The sequence below is a fragment of the Amblyraja radiata genome, chromosome 38 (genome assembly GCF_010909765.2).
Source record: "Amblyraja radiata isolate CabotCenter1 chromosome 38, sAmbRad1.1.pri, whole genome shotgun sequence".
Lineage (NCBI taxonomy): Eukaryota > Metazoa > Chordata > Chondrichthyes > Rajiformes > Rajidae > Amblyraja > Amblyraja radiata.
In genome coordinates this window covers 8,286,919-8,308,693 of record NC_045993.1, presented here as the reverse complement: position 1 = coordinate 8,308,693, position 21,775 = coordinate 8,286,919, and the positions used below count along the sequence as shown (strand labels likewise).

At 47.2% G+C, this 21,775-nt stretch overlaps 1 protein-coding gene across 1 annotated transcript in view; it reads right to left on the bottom strand.

Annotated features, from left to right (window-relative positions):
• cacna1i (calcium voltage-gated channel subunit alpha1 I) overlaps window positions 1-21,775 on the bottom strand; it is a 252,978-nt gene that overhangs the window by 28,959 nt on the left and 202,244 nt on the right. The window contains exons 20-21 of the mRNA XM_033013140.1: window positions 6,897-7,022; window positions 1,911-2,019 (exon numbers count right to left, since the gene is read on the bottom strand). Coding sequence (XP_032869031.1) covers window positions 1,911-2,019; window positions 6,897-7,022 — 235 coding nt within the window. The remainder of the gene's footprint in view (window positions 1-1,910; window positions 2,020-6,896; window positions 7,023-21,775) is intronic.

The window sequence follows — 21,775 nt, the reverse complement described above, 5'->3', positions numbered from 1 at the left end:
TGAGCATCTACAGACCTGGCTGCAGCCCAACTTGCTCATCTCAGGCATAAACTGAGTTAAATCTTTCAGCCCATTTGCAAGATCTATTTTACAGCTTAATTAGTTTTATAACCTTATGTCTTATCCATCTGTTATGAGAATCCTTCTATTCTACGGAAGGACCTGCAATGTCACTGGTATATAGGAATCCAATCAGAGCAATAAGAGAACGGCTGGAGCTGTTACTGATATTGAAATAAATCACTTAAGATGGTGAAATATTTTGGATTCAACTATTAATAATTGTAATCGGCACTTTGCAATTATATTGCAACAGACTTTTGTTAATGACTACAACAGGGATTGGCATGGTGGCGCAGCGGTAGAGTTGCTGCCTCACAGCGCAGGAGACCTGGGTTCGATCTTGACTACAGGCGCTGTCTGTACGGAGTTTGTACGTTCTCCTTGCGAGCTGTGTGGTTTTTCTCCGGGAGCTCCGGTTTCCTCCCACACTCCAAAGACATGCAGGTCTGCAGGTTCATTGGCTTGGTAAAATTGTCAATTGTTAATAGTGTGCGTAGGATAGTGTTAGTGTGCGAGGATCGCTGGTCGGCAAGGTCTCGGTGGGCAGAAGGGCCTGTTTCCGCGCTGCTGGCTCGAAGGGCCGAATGCCCTCCTCCTGCACCTATTTTCTATGTTTCTATCTCTAAACTAAACTAAACAAAAAACTATAGTCTGAAGAAGGGTCTCGACACGAAACATCACCCATTCCTTCTCTCCAGAGATGCTGCCTGTCCTGCTGAGTTACTCCAGCATTTTGTGTCTTTCTTTGATTTAAACCAGCATCTGCAGTTCCTTCATACACATAAACTAAATCTATAGGTGCCATGAGGCACTTTGCAGAGATTTGACTAACATTTAACATCGAAGAACAGGGGGAGACACAGAGGCAGGTGATGAAAGCCCTAATGAACTCCCCCCCCCCCCCCCCCCCCCCGCCTCATGTTACTGGGGTGGGGGGGAAATAGTCCCAGAAATTCATATGCATTGCGATTTTTTTGCAACGTGATGCCACATCATCTACACATGTGCCAAATAATACGATGCAAACATAAAATTTAAAAAATGACAATGTGTAAATCTTAGGTACACAAAATTGCTGGGGAAACTCAGCGGGTGCAGCAGCATCTATGGAGCGAAGGAAATAGGCGACGTTTCAGGCCGAAACCCTTCTTCAGACTCTGGATCCAATGTAAATCTTAGTTTAGTTTAGTTTCGACATATAGCGTGGAAACAGGCCCGTTCGCACTCCGCATCCGCGCCGATCAGCGATCAGTCCGTGCACTAGATCTATCTTACAGATAGACACAAAAAGCTGGAGTAAAGGCCCTGTCCCAGTTTCCCGAGTTACTCCCGAACTCTCCAGAGTTTTCCCCTTGATTCGAACGCGGAGAATTACGGTAATAGCCGTTCGTAGGTACTCGGGGCTATTTTTTTAACTCGTGGATAATTTTCAACATGTTGAAAAAACCTTCCGACTTACCTGAAGCCCCGAGTTCCTACGGCTGGTGTTACAAGCCTCTACGAAACATCTACGGACTCCTACGGACTCGCTACCGACATTCCCCGAAATTCCCCGAGTTCGAATCAAGGGGAAAACTCGGGAGAGTTCGTGAGTAACTCTGGAAAGTGGGACAGGGCCTTTAGCCTGCAGGAAAGGCAGCATCTCTGGAGAGAAGGAATGGGTGACGTTTCGGGTCTCCGGCGCTGTAAGCGCGGCAACTCTACCGCTGCGCCACCCTGAACCATCGCTGTAAGCTGGATCCAATATAAATGCATTATAAATCCAACCCAATGTAATCATTGGGGTAAAGCTGCTGTTTTACAAGCGGCGATGTCCTCCGCGGCTAAAGAGCTGCCTTGATTTTAACCATTCCTTTCTCCCGTTACCTGCTGATCGATGGACACGGCGTCCAGCCCGTGGTACATGATGTTGACCCAGCCATCTTTCGAAGCGAGCACAAAGAGAGACATCAGAGCCTGTTGTAGGGAGACACAGACACTGCTTTCAAAATGAGAAAAGGACTGCTACAAGCTTGAAAGCATCAGACGATCACAGCACTGCCTGGAGTAACGTCTGGCCTGCTAACTAGGCCCCTTGCACCTGACATCCACTCTTACTAAAGAGTTCATATTCTTCATATATATTGTTTATATAACTTCACGTTAATCACATTAAGAGGTATATCAGTGTATATTGATCACTATGGGTTGTATATCAGTGTATATTGATCACTATGGGTTGTATATCAGTGTGTATTGATCACTATGGGTTGTATATCAGTGTATATTGATCACTATTGGTTGTATATCAGTGTATATTGATCACTATGGGTTGTATATCAGTGTATATTGATCACTATTGGTTGTATATCAGTGTATATTGATCACTATGGGTTGTATATCAGTGTATATTGATCACTATGGGTTGTATATCAGTGTATATTGATCACTATTGGTTGTATATCAGTGTATATTGATCACTATGGGTTGTATATCAGTGTATATTGATCACTATTGGTTGTATATCAGTGTATATTGAACACTATGGGTTGTATATCAGTGTATATTGATCACTACTGGTTGTATATCAGTGTATATTGATCACTATTGGTTGTATATCAGTGTATATTGATCACTATGGGTTGATACCACCAATTGCAATCAATAAATTGATATACCACCTATTATGATCAATAATCACTAATATACCACTCATGGTGATCAATATACATGAATATACCATCCATGGTGATCAAGATACACCAATTATCCACCCATAGTGATCAATAATCACTGATATACCTCCTATTGTGATCAATGTACACCAATGCACAACCATTGTAATCAATATACACAGATATGCAAATCATAGTAATCAATATTCACCAATATACCACCCATTGTGATCAATACACACCAGTATACCGCCTACTGCAGTCCAATGATCAAAATATGGGAAGGGGTACAGGCTTGACATTTCTGGTCAAAGACCCTTCATCAGAACTGGGCTGCCGGCATCATCAAGGACCCACACCATCCTGGCCACACACTCATAGAATCATAGAATCATAGAAAGTAGGTGCGAGAGTAGACCATCAGGTCCGTCGAGCCCGCACCGCCATTCACTCATGGCTGAACACTAAACAGACACACTTACCCACAAACAGTAGACACAAGACACAGAACACAAGACACTACCCTCCCCTCTATACCGCTATCACCCCTCTCCACCCCAAGAACCGCGTGATCTCCTGGGGGAGGCAAAAAACCGGATAAAAACCCAGGTCCAATTCGGGAAAAAAATCCGGGAAATTCCTCTCCGACCCCAATCCAGGCGATCGACACTTGTCCAGGAGATCACTCAGGTCTACTATACTAACCATACCTAGGTCCATATCCCTGCCCTCTCCCCGTAGCCCCTTATCCCCTTGGCAGCTAAAAAACCATCTATTTTTGACTTAAATAAATTTAACGTTTCTGCTTCCACTGCTCCCTGGGGCAGTGAATTCCACAAACTAACCACCCTCTGGGTGAAGAAGTTCTTCCTCATCTCAGTTTTAAAAGAGCCCCCCCTCACTCTGTAACTATGTCCCCTAGTTCTAGCCTCCCCGATCATTGGGAACATCCTCGGTGCATCCACCCGATCAAGGCCCCCACGATCTTATACGTTTTAATGAGATCGCCTCTCATTCTTCTAAACTCCAAAGAGTAGAGTCCCAGCTTACCTAACCTTTCCTCATATGTCAATCCCCTCATTGCAGGAATTAATCTTGTAAACCTTCGCTGCACTGCCTCCAGGGCTAGTACATCCTTTCTTAAGTATGGACCCCCAGAACTGTACACAGTATTCCAAATGTGGTCTCACTAATACCGTGTACAGCGCATTTAGATAAAGCACTTTCAGATGATTTTTACTACCCTTCCTTTCCGTTTTTGCCCCTTTTACATCTAGAGCTTTATCTTCACACATTCTGGATCCTCCTGTCACATTTTGATTTTCCGCTTCCCTAGCCTCCCTTAGCTCACTGTACCCTTACTAAATCACTGTACCTTTAACCAAAAAGCAGAAATGCTAACCTGAGGTTGCACCCAATCAGCTGCTTCCTCTAGTCTGCTCCCACCAATCAGCGGCTTCCCCAGAAACCCTCCCTATGGAGTGTGGAACGTTACGGGATTTGGTAAGCTCCGACCCTCCACCGCTGTCTCCAACGGTCCTGGGTCTCCGCGAGAACAAGCCCCGTGCCCGATTCAAGCCCTCACCGCTCTGACCCTCCACCGCTGTCTCCAACGGTCCTGGGTCTCCGCTAGAACAAGCCCCGTGCCCGATTCAAGCCCTCACCGCTCTGACCCTCCACCGCTCTCATCTCCCCGCTGCCATCAGGTAGAAGGTACAGGAGCCTGAAATCTGCAACATCCAGGTTCAGGAACAGCGTCTTCCACACAGCCATAAGACTATTAAACACAACTTCAAAGAAACTCAGAACTATAACAGCCTGTTGCACTTTATCTGTTTATTTATGTGTGTATATATATATATATATATTCTATGGTATATGGTCACACTGATCTGGGGTATATGGTCACACTGATCTGGGGTATATGGTCACACTGATCTGAGGTATATGGTCACACTGATCTGATCTGAACTGTGTTTATGCCTAAATTTATGGAGGAGGAGCCATCTTGGTGAACGGTTGCTAGCCAGCAGCCGTCCGTTTTAAATTCGTTTTTTTAATAGTTTTTAGTGCGTCCTGTTCTTTTGTTTGTAGGGGATATGGTCTTTTAATGTGGGGGGTAGGTGTAACTTTATTTCTAGGTCCCTACCTGGTCGGTGTGGCAGCCTTTTCTCCGGGCTGCCCGTCGACCCGTCCTCGTGGCCTACCTGCGGGCTTGGAGCGCCGTTTCCTGGCGGGGACCGCCCAGCACCTCGGCCTCGGCGGCGGCACAGCGTTGGAGCGCTGGAGCGGAGCGGAGTGGAGCGGGCGATGCCTTGCCTGGGTCGCCGCGCTGGAGCGACGCGTTGGAGCTCTGGCGAGCTGGACCGCCGAGAGCAACATCTCCGGGCTGCGGGTCTGCGGAGCGGAGAGGCGGCGTGCGGAGAGGCGGCAGTGCGGCGGTGCGGAGCCGACTTATTCATCGGGAGCCTGGGAGCTCCAAACCGGCGCGGCCTTGTCGGCTTCGGCAGCCGCGGGCTCCAACCGGGAAGCGGCCGTTCCAGGTGGCCCAGCCGCCGAAAGGACTCTCCCGACGCCGGGGCAAGACCACCCGGTGAGAACGGCCAGGGACATCGGGCCTCCGTAGAGGCAATTGCGGTGGCCTCAATAGGCCTGACTTTGGGGTGAACATGGGGTGGGGACTGGACATTGTGCCTTCCTCCACAGTGCTATCCACTGTGGGGGGATGATTTTTTTTTTTTTTTGTCTAATTGTAGTCCTGTAGGTCTGTGTCCAAGATGGCTGCCGTGAAGGGAGAGTGGACGCTGGCGCGCTTTGGCTGCCACTGCTCCCTCTTCACACTGTGTTTTTGATTTTCTGTTTTTGGATTGAATTCTGTTTTTAATTTGTGTCTCTGTGATGTCTTTATTACTTGTTATATTCCGATTATATGTTTTTATTCCGATTACTATGTAAGGTGTCCTTGAGATGTCTGAAAGGCGCCCATTAAATAAAATTTATTATTATTATTATTAAATGTTCTGCTGTGCTGAAGCAAAGCAAGAATTTCATTGTCCTACCTGGGACACATGACAATAAACTCTCTTGACTCTTGGAAACAAAAGAAGCTTAGAATGTTGCAGGTGGGGAAGGCAGCAACGTGTGAAAGGGTAAAACAAGGGTGACTACAGAGATAAGTTATGAAGAAGGTTATCTGGTCAAAGAGTGAATCGGAGCAGCTAGAGATTGAGAACATAGAAAATAAAATGTTTGAGTATTGGCCCAGTTATCAGTATTTACTGATATTGCATCCATTGATCAATACTTCCACGCACACCACCCATTAGTCATTGAGTGATACAGTGTGGAAACAGGTCCTTCGGCCCAACTTGTCCCAGCTACACTAGTCCCACCTGCCCGCATTTGGTCCATATCCCTCCAAACCTGTCCTATCCATGTACCTGTCTAACTGTTTGTTAAATGCAGGGATAGTCCCAGCCTCAACTACCTCCTCTGGCAGCTTGTTCCATACACCCACCACCCTTTGTGTGAAAACATTACCCATCAGATTCCTATTAAATCTTTTCCCCTTCACCTTAAACCTATGTGCTCTGGTCCTCGATTCCCCTACTCTGGGCAAGGAATTCTGTGCATCTACCCGATCTATTCCTTTCATGATTTTATACACCTCAATAAGATCACCCCTCATCCTCCTGCACTCCAAGGATTAGCGCCCCAGCCTACTCAACCTCTCCCTATAACTCAGACCCTCTAGCCCTGGCAACATCCTTGTATATCTTCTCTGTACCCTTTCCAGCTTGACAACATCTTTCCTACAACCACATGGTGCCCAGAACTGAACAGTCTGAAGAAGGGTCTCGACCCAAAACGTCACCTATTCCTTCTCTCCAGAGATACCGCCTGTCCCTCTGAGTTACTCCAGCATTTTGTATCTATCAAGTTAAGTTACATTTATTTTTATAGCACATTTATAAAACAACTCTCGTTGGCCAAAATGCTTTACGTTTGTTATAAGAATAGTATAAATGGTTTAAACCAGCATCTGCAGTTCCTTCCCACACATTAAGTGTTCAGCCCGTTACTGCCCAGTAACCAGTATTTACTGGATATGCTGCTATTTTCCATGCATTGACTTGAAATAATAGACTGGAGGAGAGGCACCAATTGTGAATTCTGTACCTGTCCAAGGTTGTCAAAGTTGTACTTGTGATGGATCCACTTGTAGTTGGCCAACAAACAGTCTGACCTGTTGGTGACATTGCGAGTGTCCTGGCCCTGGCAGTAGTAAAACTTGCCTTTGAAGAGCTGTAAAGTGTAAAGGACATTGTTAATGGTGTGATTATTGTCGTATTATCCCCGAGGTGAAGATTAAGGAGGAAACCCTGGTCTGATTCACTGACTGGCAAGATGGCGGCTGTGTTATTTTTGTACCTTTACAATCATCCCAGGGATTGGATTGGGACACGTGCTGGTGGTCGGGCCAGTCTGATGAGGGATTCCTACCCGGAACGTCACCTATCCACGTTCTCCAGAGATCCAAGCGCAGACTGGAAGATCGTTTCGCTGAACAGTTCACCTTGGCCTACGCAATCTCCCGGTTGCCAAACAACCTAAACTTCACCTATTCCTTTTCTCCAGAGATGATGGCATGACCCGCCGAGTTACTCCAGCTCTTTGGTTTAAACCAGCATCTGCAGTTCCTTCCTACATATTAACTCCCCTTCCCGTTCCCATAGCGACCATTTTGTCCTGGGCCTCCACCACTGTCAGAGTGAGGCCCAGCGCAAATTGGAGGAACAGCACTTCATATTTCGCTTGGGCAGCTTACACCCCAGCGGTATGAATATTGATTTCTCTCATTTCATGTAAACTTTGCATTCCCTCTCTCTCTGTCCCTCCCCCACCTTCGGCCTCCTGCCAGTTTTGCTGGTCGTATTCCTTCATTTTCACCTCTTCCACAGCCAACAATGGACCTTTGTGGGCTCCACCTCTCCTTGGTCAACGGTGCCGGCTCTGATTCGATCTGTACCTTTTCATACCTCTAGTTTCCCTCTCCCCTGACTCTCAGTCTGAAGAAGGGTCTCGAAACGTCACCTATTCCTACTCTCCAGCGATGCTGCCTAACCCGCTGAGCCGTCATTTTGTGTCTATCTTTGGTGTAAACTAGCATCTGCAGTTCCTTCCTACACATTCTCCAGAGATGCTACCTGACCTGCTGAGTTACTCCGGCACATTGTGTCTAGAATAGAATGCCTTTTATTGTCATGCAAACAGCTTGGTTTGAACGAAATTGCATTTTCTACAGTCTTAACATTACAAAAAAACCAAGACCCACACTTAACACAATTTACACAAACATCCATCACAGTGAATCTCCAACACCTCCTCACTGTGATGGAAGGCAAAAGTCTTATCTCTTCCCTTTGTTCTTCTCCCGTGGTCCAGCAATCCAACAGCAGCGTCGAGGCGAACGGGGCTCCGATGTTAAAGCCCCCGGTGGGCGATTGTAAGTCCCGCGGCAGTTTAAGCCGCGCCGGGCGATGTTAGGCCCCGCTCCGAGTCCTTTAAACCCCCGCGATCCCGGCGGGAGAAGTTGCCGTTGCGGGAGATCCGAAAAGCGGTCTCCCACCAGGGACCCGCGAGCTCCCGATGTTACCGTCCACCGGGCCTGTGGCTGGAGCCTCCGAAGCTCCGAAGTCGGGTCGCAGCCGCGCGCCACCACAGCTCTCCACGTTCCGGTAGGCCAGCTCCGCGATGGCAAGTCCGCAGGCTCCGTGACTGGAGCCCTCAGGTTAGTTCTGGCCGGAGGCTGCTGCCGGCTCCACAATGTTAGGCCCAACGACACCGGAGTCCCGACAGGGAAAAAGCCGGGTCTCTGATATAGTTGGTACCTGCAGTTCTATGTTTCTACGACTTGATTGCCCTGATCAATTCCATACCATCTCTTGTGTGGAGAGCAGGGATGGGGGTAATCTTGGACAAGAGTTCCGGGATGGTCACAGCTCATCTATAGAATGGGAGACGTCCCCCTCGTACTGGGCAGGAATCCCAACAAGCTGGGAAGCTGGAATTACGTCAATTTCCACTGTCCAGTTATGAAAAGGAAGTGCTCCAAATGTGTAGCAGACCACAGACCACAGACCACAGACCACAGCATCTGTGGAAGGATAAGCAAGTGTGACACTCCAAGTCGATGACATTTTTATCAGTTAGGAGCTTTAGTACTGGGCCGCATTGGGCTGGATAAGACAGTCAAATAATGTTGATGTGGCCCAAAATAGTTAGAGACAAGCCTTGGAAAAGATTCGAGAGGTTTGCATCAACTTCCATTATTACTTCTGTTTAATAGGAACCTGAGGGGTAACTTTCTCACACAAAGAATGGTAGGTGTATGTAACGAGAAATGTCAGAGGAGGTAGTTGGGGCAGGAACGTTTACGAAACATTAAGACAGGTAAATGGATAGGACTGGTTTAGAGGGATATGGACCACATGCAGGCAGGTGGGACAAGTGTAGATGGGACAAGAAATGCAACACCTGTCCCTTCACCTCCCCCCTCGACTCCATTCAAGGACCCAAGCAGTCGTTCCAGGTGCGACAAAGGTTCACCTGTATCTCCTCCAACCTCATCTACTGCATCCGCTGCTCTAGATGTCAGCTGATTTACATCGGGGAGACCAAGCGTAGGTTGGGCGATCGTTTCGCCGAACACCTCCGCTCAGTCCGCAATAACCTACCTGAACTCCCGGTGGCTCAGCACTTCAACTCCCCCTCCCATTCCCAATCCGACCTCTCTGTCCTGGGTCTCCTCCATTGCCAGAGTGAGCAACAGCGGAAATTGGAGGAACAGCACCTCATATTCCGTCTGGGGACCTTGCGTCCGTATGGCATTAACATTGAATTCTCCCAATTTTGCTAGCCCTTGCTGTCTCCTCCCCTTCCTTAACCGTCTAGCTGTCTCCTCCCACCCTCCCCCCCGCCCGCCCTCGGGCTCCTCCTCCTCCTCCCCTTTTCCTTCTTTCTCCCCCCCCCCACCCCCCATCAGTCTGAAGAAGGGTTTCGGCCCGAAACGTCGCCTATTTCCTTCGCTCCATAGATGCTGCTGCACCCGCTGAGTTTCCCCAGCAATTTTGTGTACCTGTAGATGGGACATGTTGGTCATTGTGGGCACGTTGGGCTGAAGGGCCTGTTTCCACACTGTATCACTCTGACCCGCTGAGTTACTCCAGCACTTTGTGTGTATCTTTTACAGAGTATAGACATTTGGACGTTATGCTACAGTTGATGTGTTTGCATTTGGAGTATAGACTGTATGTAGACAGGAACTGCAGATGCTGGTTTACACCGAAGATAGACACAGAATGCTGAAGTAACTCAGCGGGACAGGCAGCACCTCTGGAGAGAAGGAATGGGTGACGTTTTAGTTCGGGTCTGAAGGAGGGTCTCGAGCCGAAAATGTCACCCACTCCTTCTATCCTGAGACTCTGCCTGTCCCGCTGAGTTACTCCAGCGTTTTGTGGTCTGTCTTTGGAGTATATACATTTGTGTCTACCTTAAGAATAATCCTTTTCCTCTCTCTTTAGCGTTGGTTAACACGCCAGTAGGCCTCGGGGCATTTCAGATTAACCGCAAGCCACAGAGGACTCATCATTAATGTCAGCTCGACGACAGGAGACTATTCACTTGAGCTGCCTCACGTGTGCGGTGACAGGGCCGAAGAGATTGTACAGCCCACTTCCTGCCTGCCTGCCTGATGCACACTGCAGCCCATCAGTGTCGACAGACGGCAGCTCCTCTGTGCTTTAGGGAGCCGGTAATTAAAACAATTACTTACTAATTCGTGAAGATCTTGAAAAGGGCACGGTGGATATGACAACAGTGAGTCTGATTCAGGTCTAGCGAGGCGTACAAGAGAAACACTATCGTTTCAGTTGTGCAGTGGCATAATTGGATGATGTTTAGAACTACGCAAACGTCAGCACTGGCAGGCCCACATGTGCAGCTCAGCTCAGTTTAGTTTATAGTCACGTGTACCGAGGTACAGTGGAAAGCTTTTATTGCGTGCTAACCAGTCAGCGGAAAGACAATTTATGATTACAATTGAGCCATTTACAAAGTACAGATACATGATAATGGAATAACATTTAGTGCAAGATAAAGCCGTTCAAAGATAGTCCGAGTATCACCAATGAGGTAGATAGTAGAAACATAGAAACATAGAAAATAGGTGCAGGAGTAGGCCATTCGGCCCTTCGAGCCTGCACCGCCATTCAATATGATCATGGCTGATCATCCAACTCAGTATCCTGTACCTGCCTTCTCTCCATACCCCCTGATCCCTTTAGCCACAAGGACCACATCTAACTCCCTCTTAAGTATAGCTCTGGACTGCTCTCTAGTTGTGGTACGATAATAATAATAATAATAATAATAATAATAATAATGGATGGGATTTATATAGCGCCTTTCTAATACTCAAGGCGCTTTACATCGCATTATTCATTCACTTCTCAGTCACACTCGGTGGTGGTAAGCTACTTCTGTAGCCACAGCTGCCCTGGGGCAGACTGACGGAAGCGTGGCTGCCAATCTGCGCCTACGGCCCCTCCGACCACCACCAATCACTCACACACATTCACACACAGGCAAAGGTGGGTGAAGTGTCTTGCCCAAGGACACAACGACAGTATGCACTCCAAGCGGGATTCGAACTGGCTACCTTCTGGTTGCCAGCCGAACACTTAGCCCATTGTGCCATCTGTCGTCCCAATGTGACAGTTGTGTGTAGTACAGTATATTTAGAGTCATAGAGCATACAGCATGGAAACAGGCCCTTCGGCCCAGCTTGCCCATGACAACCAAGGTGCCCCATCTACACTAGACCCACCTGCCCCATATCCCTCTAAACCAAGCTGGGGCAAATTGACCCCCAGGAGGTACATTTTGCCTAACTAAGGAGTAAATGTGTTGATTCTGGATTTGTACATATTTTCTCTCATTGACTGACTGTGTTTGGTTCTGGTGTATCGGTATCTGGTATCTGTTCATCATTAGTCATTCATAAATAAGCAAAGTAACATTGTTATGTGCTATTAAAGTTGCCGTGGGTAAACGGGACGAAAATGGTTGGGAACCCCTGCTTTAAACCTTTCCTATCCAGTCTGAAGAAGGGTTCCAACCCAAAACGTTACCTATTCCTTTTCTCCAGAGAAGCTGCCTGAGCCGCTGAGTCACTCCAGCATTCTGTGTTTATCTCCCTAACCATGGGTTTCCGTAGGTTCCTCTCCATTTATTTCCCTTTCCCAAGGAAGGATGCTAAAGGGCCTGTCCCAATTTCCCGAGTTACTCACAAATTTTTCCACTTGATTCAAACTCGGAGAATGTCCGTAGCGAGTCCGTCGGAGGCAGTAGGAGTCCGTAGATATATCGTTGCGGCTCGTTATGCCAGCCTCAGGTACTCGGGGCATCAGGTAAGTCGGGACTTTTTTCCAGCATGTCAAAACAGTCCACGAGTTAAAAGATAGTCGGGAGGAGGAGTTCGTAGATCACAAAAATCTTGATTTTTTTTTTTACGGTCCTTTCAACTCGGCAGAGGACTCGGGAAAGTGGGACGGGCCCTTAAGGCGCTGGAACCTGTTCAGAGAAGGTTCCATACACCAATATCCAGAATGAGATGATGGTCTTATGAGGACTGATTGGACTATGCCACTCGCTAAGAAGAGCGAAAGGGGACTAGATTGAAATAGATGAGATCCTAAAGTGGTCTGACAAGGTGTGAAGAGATAGAAACAAGGAACTGAAGATGTTCAAGAAGGAACCGCAGATGCTGGAAGATCGAAGGTACACAAAATTGCTGGAGAAACTCAGCGGGTGCAGCAGCATCTATGGAGCGAAGGAAATAGGCGACGTTTCGGGCCGAAGAAGTCTGAAGAAGGGTTTCGGCCCGAAACGTCGCCTATTTCCTTCGCTCCATAGATGCTGCTGCACCCGCTGAGTTTCTCCAGCAATTTTGTGTACCTAAGGAACTGAAGATGTTGGTTTACGAGAAAAGATACAAAATGCTGGAGTAAGGGCCAGTTTCTTCCCAACTGACCTCCCATCTACCTCATTCGAGACCCTTGGACTATCTGTAATCGGACTTTATTGAACTTTACCTTTCACTAAAGATGATTCCCTTTATCCTGTATCTGTACACTGTGGACGGCTCGATTGTAACCACGAGTATTCTTTTCGCTGACTGGATAGCACGCAACAAAAAGCTTAACACTGTACCTCGGTACACCTGACAATAATAGACTAAACTAACTCAGTGGGTCAGGTAGCATCGATAAAGATCAAAGTGAGCACCACCGGAAATTGGAGGAGCAGCACCTCATATTTCGCTTGGGCAGTCTGCACCCCAGTGGCATGAAAATTGACCTCCAATTTCCGGTAGCCCTTATTGTCTCCTCCCCTTCTCAGCTCTCCCTCAGCCCTCTGGCTCCTCCTCTTCCTTTCTTCTTCCCCCGCCCCCCCCCCCCCCCCCCCCCCCCCCCCCCCACCCTACATCGGTCTGAAGAAGGGTTTCGGCCCGAAACGTTGCCTATTTCCTTCGCTCCATAGATGCTGCCGCAACCGCTGAGTTTCTCCAGCATTTTTGTCTACCTTCGATGAAGCCAATTGTTGCTTCACCGTGAGAATTACGGAGTCACTGTTTAGGTGGTCACCATTATAAGACGCAGAGTTAAATATTTTCTCTCAGGGTTGTGAGAATTTGGAACACTTTCCCCAGCAGACCAGGGCAAACAAATAAAACGCTGAATAAATTTTAGGAGTAATTAAATGAGAAGAGTAAGCTAATGAGAATTGTAAAAACTGTTCGAGCTTCTCCAGAACATGAGTAACTAAATGCCCCTGTCCCACTTAGGAAACCTGAACGGAAACCTCTGGAGACTTTGTGCCCCACCCAAGGTTTCCGTGCGGTTCCTGGAGGTTTTTGTCAGTCTCCCTACTTGCTTCCACTACCTGCAACCTCCGGCAACCACCTGCAACCTCCGGGAACCGCACGGAAACCTTGGGTGGGGCGCAAAGTCTCCAGAGGTTTCTGTTCAGGTTTCCTAAGTGGGACAGGGGCATGGCAAAGTTTGTCTCCGGCTGGATAAACCTATGGAAGTAGTTTAGTTTAGAGAAGCAGCATGGAAACAGGCCCTTCAGCCCACCGAGTTCATGCTATCCATTATCCGTTCACAATTGTTATCCCAATGTTTTCCATTCACTCTCTACATAGCTGGGGGCAGTTTTTTTTTTATTTTAATATATTTTTTTATTAAAGGTAATCAATTACAATGCTTCAAACAACTTTATATCAAATTAATTCAATTTGCATTAAGTAAAACACTAGTAATACTTATCTACTATTTTTTTAGAAATAATGATAGAGAAAGAATAGAACAGTTATAAATCATTAAGAGAGTGATTAAATAATAATTTGATTATATATAAGAAAGAAAAGAGAAACGAAAAAAAAAAAAAATATGTATTATTAATAACACTACTACAAGTGATAGTATCAATAAAGGCATATATGTTAATTCCAATATAAAAATGAATTATTCTCACCAAATCCCGCAGGGTGCACGCCGAGCTGTGTTGCCAAGAACAGCTACTTCTCTAAATACTGTATATATGGAGACCATATCTGTTCAAAAGAATTATACTTGTCCAATAGGACAAATCTAATTCTTTCCAGATGTAACGTCTCCATCATCTCTGTTGCCCACATTTTGGTTGTGGGGGATAATGTTCCCTTCCAAAATTTCAATATGATTTTTTTCCCAATTATCAAACAGTAATCAAAGAAATTTCTTTGATTTACTGTAAGTGATAGATGTAAATCCGGAATTCCAAATATTATTAGCTTTGGGTTAGGGTCCAATTTAACTTTGATGACTTCAGAAATAACTTTAAAAATTTCTGTCCAGTAATAATTCAATTTAGGACATGTAACGAAACTATGTATTAAATTTGCCTCTGCTTTCTTGCACTTATCACAAATAGCGGAGAGATTCGGAAAAATACTATTTAATTTAGTTTTCGAATAATGTAACCTATATAATACTTTAAATTGTATCAGTATATGTCTGGCGTTTAATGAACACCGGTGTATTCGTTGTAGACTTTCTTCCCAGTTTTCTTTTGTTATAGCCAATCCCATTTCATTTTCCCATGCTTGACGATATACTTCCGTTATTGGATTCTCCTTATCCAAAATGATGTTATATATATAGGCTATTAATTTTTCTGTATTTGGATATAAATTAAACAGTTCGTCTAACAATCCTGCTTCTTTATTTTTATAATCTTGTGTATTGGATTTAATATAATCTCTAATTTGTAAATACCTAAACAAATGTTGTGGAGACAATCCATAAATATCTTGTAACTCCTGGAATAAAAGAAATTTTCCTTTTCTATACAGGTGTTCTATCCTTGTAATTCCTAAATCATCCCATTGTTTAAACCCCCCATCTAATATAGCAGGTTTAAACGATGGATTATTCATAATTGGTAATCTAAATGAGAGATTATCCAAGTGTAGAGTCTTAACTATTTGTTTCCAAATACGTCTATTATTATATATTATTAGGTTGTCTTTATAATATTTTTTTTGTACTTCCGTTGGTGCAAAATGGGGGGGGGCAGTTTTTACAGGGACCTATTAACTTACAAGGTTTCGGCCCGAAACGTCGCCTATTTTCTTCGCTCCATAGATGCTGCTGCACCCGCTGAGTTTCCCCAGCAATTTTGTGTACCTAACTTACAAACCTACTTGTCTTTGGGGTGTGGGAGGAAACCGGAGCACCCAGAGGAAACCCAGGCACTCACAGGGAGAACGTCTCAAACTGGCCCGGCATGTTTGTAGAACGAGAGTGAACGGGTGGACAAAAATGCTGGAGAAACTCAGCGGGTGCAGCAGCATCTATGGAGCAAAGGAAATAGGCAACGTTTCGGGCCGAAACCCTTCTTCAGACTGTGAGCGGGTGATCGCTGGTCGGCACGGACTCGGTGGGTCAGAGGGCCTGCTTCCACACTGTATCTCTAAAAATTCTAACTTTAAACTCAGAGGTGTCAAGTGACCATGGTGAGATTTGGACATATTGAGATTGAGAAGGAGGTGGTGTTGAGGCTCTTGAAGAAAATTACAGTTCAACGCTAGAGGGCATCGCTATAAGATGAGAGGAGAAAAGTTTAATGGAGAATTTTTTATGCGGAGTCCATGGATCTAGTTGCCAGGGGTGGTGGTGGAGGCAGATACGATAGTGGTGTTTTAAGAGGCTTTTAGACAGGCAAATGGAAGCACAGGGGAACGAGGGAAATGGATCATGTATAGACTGATGAGATCAGTTCAGATTTGAATTTCGGTCTCAGGGCGGCACGGTGGCACAGCCGTAGAGTTGCTGCCTCACAGCGCCAGAGACCCAGGTTCGATTCTGCCCATGGGTGCTTTCCTGCATGGAGTTTGTACGTTCTCCCCGTGACCTGCGTGTGTTTTCTCCGGGATCTCTGGTTATCCTCCCACACTCCAAAGACGTGCAGGTTTGTAGGTTCATTGACTTGGTATAATTGTAAATTGTCCCTTGCGTGTGTAGGATAGTGTTAGCGTGCGGGGGTCGCTGGTCGGCGCGGACTCGTCGGGCCTGTTTCCGCGCTGTATCTCTAAACTAAACTAAACCATAGAGAGACACAAAATGCTGGAGTAACTCAGCGGTACAGGCAGCATCTCTGGAGTGAAGGAATGGGTGACGTTTCGAGTAGAGACCCTTCATTGACGACTGCTTTGGTGCCACCTCCTGCACCCACACACAACTGACTGACTTCATCCACTTCACCACCAACTTCCATCCGGCACTCCAATACACCTGGACGATTTCCGACACTTCCCTACCATTCCTTGACCTCACCATCTCCATCGCAGGGGACAGACTCCTGACCGACATACATTATAAACCCACTGACTCACATGGCTATCTGGACTACACGTCTTCCCACCCTGCCCCCTGTAAAGACTCCATCCCTTACTCCCAATTCCTCCGCCTACGCCGCATCTGTTCCCAGGATGAGACATTTCATACCAGGGCATCGGAAATGTCCTCGTTCTTCAGGGAACGGGGATTCCCCTCCGCCACCATAGATGAGGCTCACACCAGGGTCTCATCCATACCCCGCAACACTGCTCTCTCTCCCCATCCCCGCACACGCAACAAGGGCAGAGTCCCTCTGGTCCTCACCTTTCACCCCACCAGCCGGCAAATACAACACATAATCCTCCGCCATTTCCGCCACCTCCAACGTGACCCCACCACTCGCCACATCTTCCCATCTCCCCCCATGTCTGCCTTCCGCAAAGACCGCTCCCTCCGCAACTCCCTCGTCAATTCTTCCCTTCCCTCCCGCACCACCCCCTCCCCGGGCACTTTCCGTTGCAACCGCAAGAAATGCAACACCTGTCCCTTCACCTCCCCCCTCGACTCCATTCAAGGTCCCAAGCAGTCGTTCCAGGTGCGACAAAGGTTCACCTGTATCTCCTCCAACCTCATCTACTGCATCCGCTGCTCTAGATGTCAGCTAATTTACATCGGTGAGACCAAGCGTAGGTTGGGCGACCGTTTCGCCGAACACCTCCGCTCGGTCCGCCTTAACCTACATGACCTCCCGGTGGCTCAGCACTTCAACTCCCCCTCCCATTCCCAATCCGACCTCTCTGTCCTGGGTCTCCTCCATTGCCAGAGTGAGCAACAGCGGAAATTGGAGGAACAGCACCTCATATTCCGTCTGGGGTCCTTGCGCCCCTATGGCATCAACATTGAATTCCCCCAATTTGGCTAGCCTGTGCTGTCCCCTCCCCTTCCTTCACCCTCTAGCTGTCTCCTCCCACCCACCCATCCGCCCGCCCTCGGGCTCCTCCTCTTCCCCTTTTTCCTTCTTTCTTTCCCCACCCCCCATCAGTCTGAAGAAGGGTTTCGGCCCGAAACGTCGCCTATTTCCTTCGCTCCATAGATGCTGCTGCACCCGCTGAGTTCCTCCAGCAATTTTGTGTACCTTCGATATTCCAGCATCTGCAGTTCCCTTTTGGACCCTTCTTCAGCGTCAGGGGAAAGGGAAACAAAAGGGTTAAATAAGTAACTCCAGTCTGAAGAAGGGTTTCGGCCCAAAACGTCGCCTATTTCCTTCACTCCATAGATGCTGCTGCACCCGCTGAGTTTCCCCAGCAATTTTGTGTACCTTCGATATTCCAGCATCTGCAGTTCCTTTTTGAACACGGGTTAAATAAGTAATTGCCTGCAAAAACATTTGGTAAAGTCTGGAGGACATGCTTGAAGATCATTCTTTTAGGTGTAGAGAGTGGTTGGAATTGGAGAATTCATGTAGGTGCTTTTAATATTGAACAAGTCAGTCCATTAGTAAATCTCTGGAGGAGTCTCTCATAACCCTCCAATGGTTTTTGATTCACTATTAATAAATCTTGCCTGAAATTACTTGAGCACATGTTAAATTCTGGAACCGATGGAATTGTTACTGAAGCTAGTAGCTATCCAAAAATTCAGATTACTGAGGAGAATATATGTGCACTTCAAAACAAATCAAGTTGAGAACCAGGAGACATGGGTTTAAGGTGAGATTCAGCAATCGCGGCTGATCATCCAAAATCAGTACCCCGTTCCGGCTTTTTCCCCGTACCCCATGATTCCCTTAGGCCTAAGAGCTAGATCTAACTCTTTCTTGAAATACAGCGTGGCACCAGGTTTAGAAATACAGCGTGGAAACAGGCCCTTTGGCCCACACTGGCCATCGATCACCCATTCACACTAGTTCTATGCTATCCCACTTTTGCATCCACTCCCTGCACAAACTAGGGACAATTTTTGAGAAGCCAATTAACCTACAAACCCGCTGATCTTTGGGATGTGGGAGGAAACTGGACCATCCGAAGGAAACCCATGCGGTCACAGGGAAAACATGCAAACTCCACATGGACAGCACCCGAGGTCAGAATTGAGCCCAGCTTTAGTTTAGTTTAGAGATATAGCGTAAAACAGGCCCTTCGGCCCACCCAGCTCCTGGGAACCGGAGCTCCTGGAGAAAACCCACACAGGTCATGGAGAGAATGTACAAACTCTGTACAGACAGCTCCCGTAGTCAGGATCGAACGCTGGTCTCTGGTGCTGTGAGGCAGCAACTCTACCAGCTGTGGGGCCTAAGGCCGATCAACAACTCCATTGTGTTATGTCAAGCACTGCCAAGTCAGGGAGCTGCACTTGATGAATCATTTTCTTTATTCATTGGTCTAAATTATTGATGCCACAAGGGTTGAATCTCACCTCTCAAATGCTCTCCGCAAATCACCATCACATCAGTCTTTCTTTTAGTTTAGATTAGTTTGGAGATACAGCGTGGAAACAGGCTCTTCGGCCCACCGAGTCCACGCCGACCAGCGATCGCCCAGCACACCAGTTCTATCCTACACACTCGGGGCAAGTTACAGAAGCCAATTAATCTACAAACCCGCACGCCTTTGGGATGTGGGAGGAAACCGGAGCGCCCGGAGAAAACCCACGCGGTCACAGGGAAAACGTACAAACTCGGCGCAGACAGCAGCCGTAGTCAGGATCGAACCGTGGTCTCTGGTTTTGTGAGGCAGAAACTCTACCACTGCTTCACCGTGCTGCCCCGATGGCTTCTATTTAATGGTGCAGTGAACGTGGTGAATCATCCAAAACGTGGTCAGAATATTGCACATGGAATCATCGGGAAAAGGCATAGGGAGTGGGCATCTTTGGCAAGGCCCATCCTTAAATACCCTTGAACTATGTGGATGGCGTGGACCACATCTGATGGGAGTTAACTGCACTCTGATGGATCTGGAGAAACATGTAGTCAGGATCGAACTGGGCTCTCTGGTTTTGTGAGGCAGAAACTCTACCACTGCATCACCGTGGGAATTGAAGGCAATATCTCCAAGTTTGCGGATGACACTAAGCTGGGGGACAGTGTTAGCTGTGAGGAGGATGCTAGGAGACTGCAAGGTGACTTGGATAGGACGGGTGAGTGGGCAAATGTTTGGCAGATGCAGTATAATGTGGATAAATGTGAGGTTATCCATTTTGGTGGCAAAAACAGGAAAGCAGACTATTATCTAAATGGTGGCCGCCTAGGAAAAGGGGAGATGCAGCGAGACCTGGGTGTCATGGTACACCAGTCATTGAAAGTGGGCATGCAGGTGCAGCAGGCAGTGAAGAAAGCGAATGGTATGTTAGCTTTCATAGCAAAAGGATTTGAGTATAGGAGCAGGGAGGTTCTACTGCAGTTGTACAGGGTCTTTGTGAGACCACACCTGGAGTATTGCGTACAGTTTTGGTCTCCAAATCTGAGGAAGGACATTATTGCCATAGAGGGAGTGCAGAGAAGGTTCACCAGACTGATTCCTGGGATGTCAGGACTTTCATATGAAGAAAGACTGGATAGACTTGGTTTATACTTTCTAGAATTTAGGAGATTGAGAGGGGATCTTATAGAAACTTACAAAATTCTTAAGGGGTTGGACAGGCTAGATGCAGGAAGATTGCTCCCGATGTTGGGGAAGTCCAGGACAAGGGGTCACAGCTTTAGGATAAGGGGGAAATCCTTTAAAACCGAGATGAGAAGAACTTTTTTCACACAGAGAGTGGTGAATCTCTGGAACTCTCTGCCACAGAGGGTAGTCGAGGCCAGTTCATTGGCTATATTTAAGAGGGAGTTAGATGTGGCCCTTGTGGCTAAGGGGATCAGAGGGTATGGAGAGAAGGCAGGTACGGGATACTGAGTTGGATGATCAGCCATGATCATATTGAATGGCGGTGCAGGCTCGAAGGGCCGAATGGCCTACTCCTGCACCTAATTTCTATGTTTCTATGTTTCTATGTGTGTCAGGCATGGCAAGGCTATGTGGGCAGCACGGTGGCGCAGTGATAGAGTTAATGCCTCACAGCGCCAGAGCCCCAGGTCCGAACCAGACTACCGATGCCTTCTGTATGGAGTTTGTACCTTCGCCCTGGGACCGCATGGGTTTTCTCTGGGTGCTCCAGTTTCGTCCCATACTCCAAAGACATGCGGCTTTGTAGGTCAACTAGCTTTGAAAAACTTGTAAATTGTCCCTAGTGCGTAAGATAGTGCTAATGTAGACTTCAGACTGAAGAAGGGTCTCGACCCGAAACGTCACCTATTCTTCAGACTGAAGAAGGGTCTCGACCCGAAACGTCACCTATTCCTTCGCTCCATAGATGCTGCCCCACCCGCTGAGTTTCTCCAGCATTTTTGTCTGCCTTCGATTTTTCCAGCATCTGCAGTTCTTTCTTAAACTAATGTACGGGGTGATCGCTGGTAGGCGTGGACACGGTGGGCTGAAGTGTCTGTTTCCGCGCCTACTACGACTGCGCATTGGTGAACCAGATGGTTTTTGATCCGAATCGTTCAACGTTATTCTTACTAATTCAAGTTTTTTATTCCTCATATATTGAATTATCTGAATGTAAATTCCACAGCTGCTGCAGTGGTTTCAGAAGTTGTTTCTCTTGATCATCTGACTGAGCTCCGGGTTAGTAGTCCAGTCACATTACCACCTGCTACTCTGCTAATCGTGGGGGCACGTGCTTCTACAGTGGCACGGTGGCACAGCAGGGAGAGCTGCTGTCTCACAGCGCCAGAGTCCCGGGTTCGATCCCGACCTTGGGTGCTGTCTGCGTGGAGTTTGCCCGTTCTCTCTGAGATCGGGTGCTCCGGTTTCCTCCCACATCCCAATGGCGGGCGAGTTTGTAGCTTAATTGGCCTCTGTAAAATTCCCCCATAATATGTTGGGAGTGGATGTGAAAGTGGGGTAACTGGTGATCGATGGACAGCATGAACTCGGTGGGCTGAAGGGCCTGTTTCCATGCTGTATCTCTAAACTAAATTAAAATATGCTATAACTCTGGAAGAGTGGGTGTTTAGAGTTTAAAGAGTGGACTTTTGTTCAAATAAAAGGTGCATCGGTAGAGTTGCTGCCT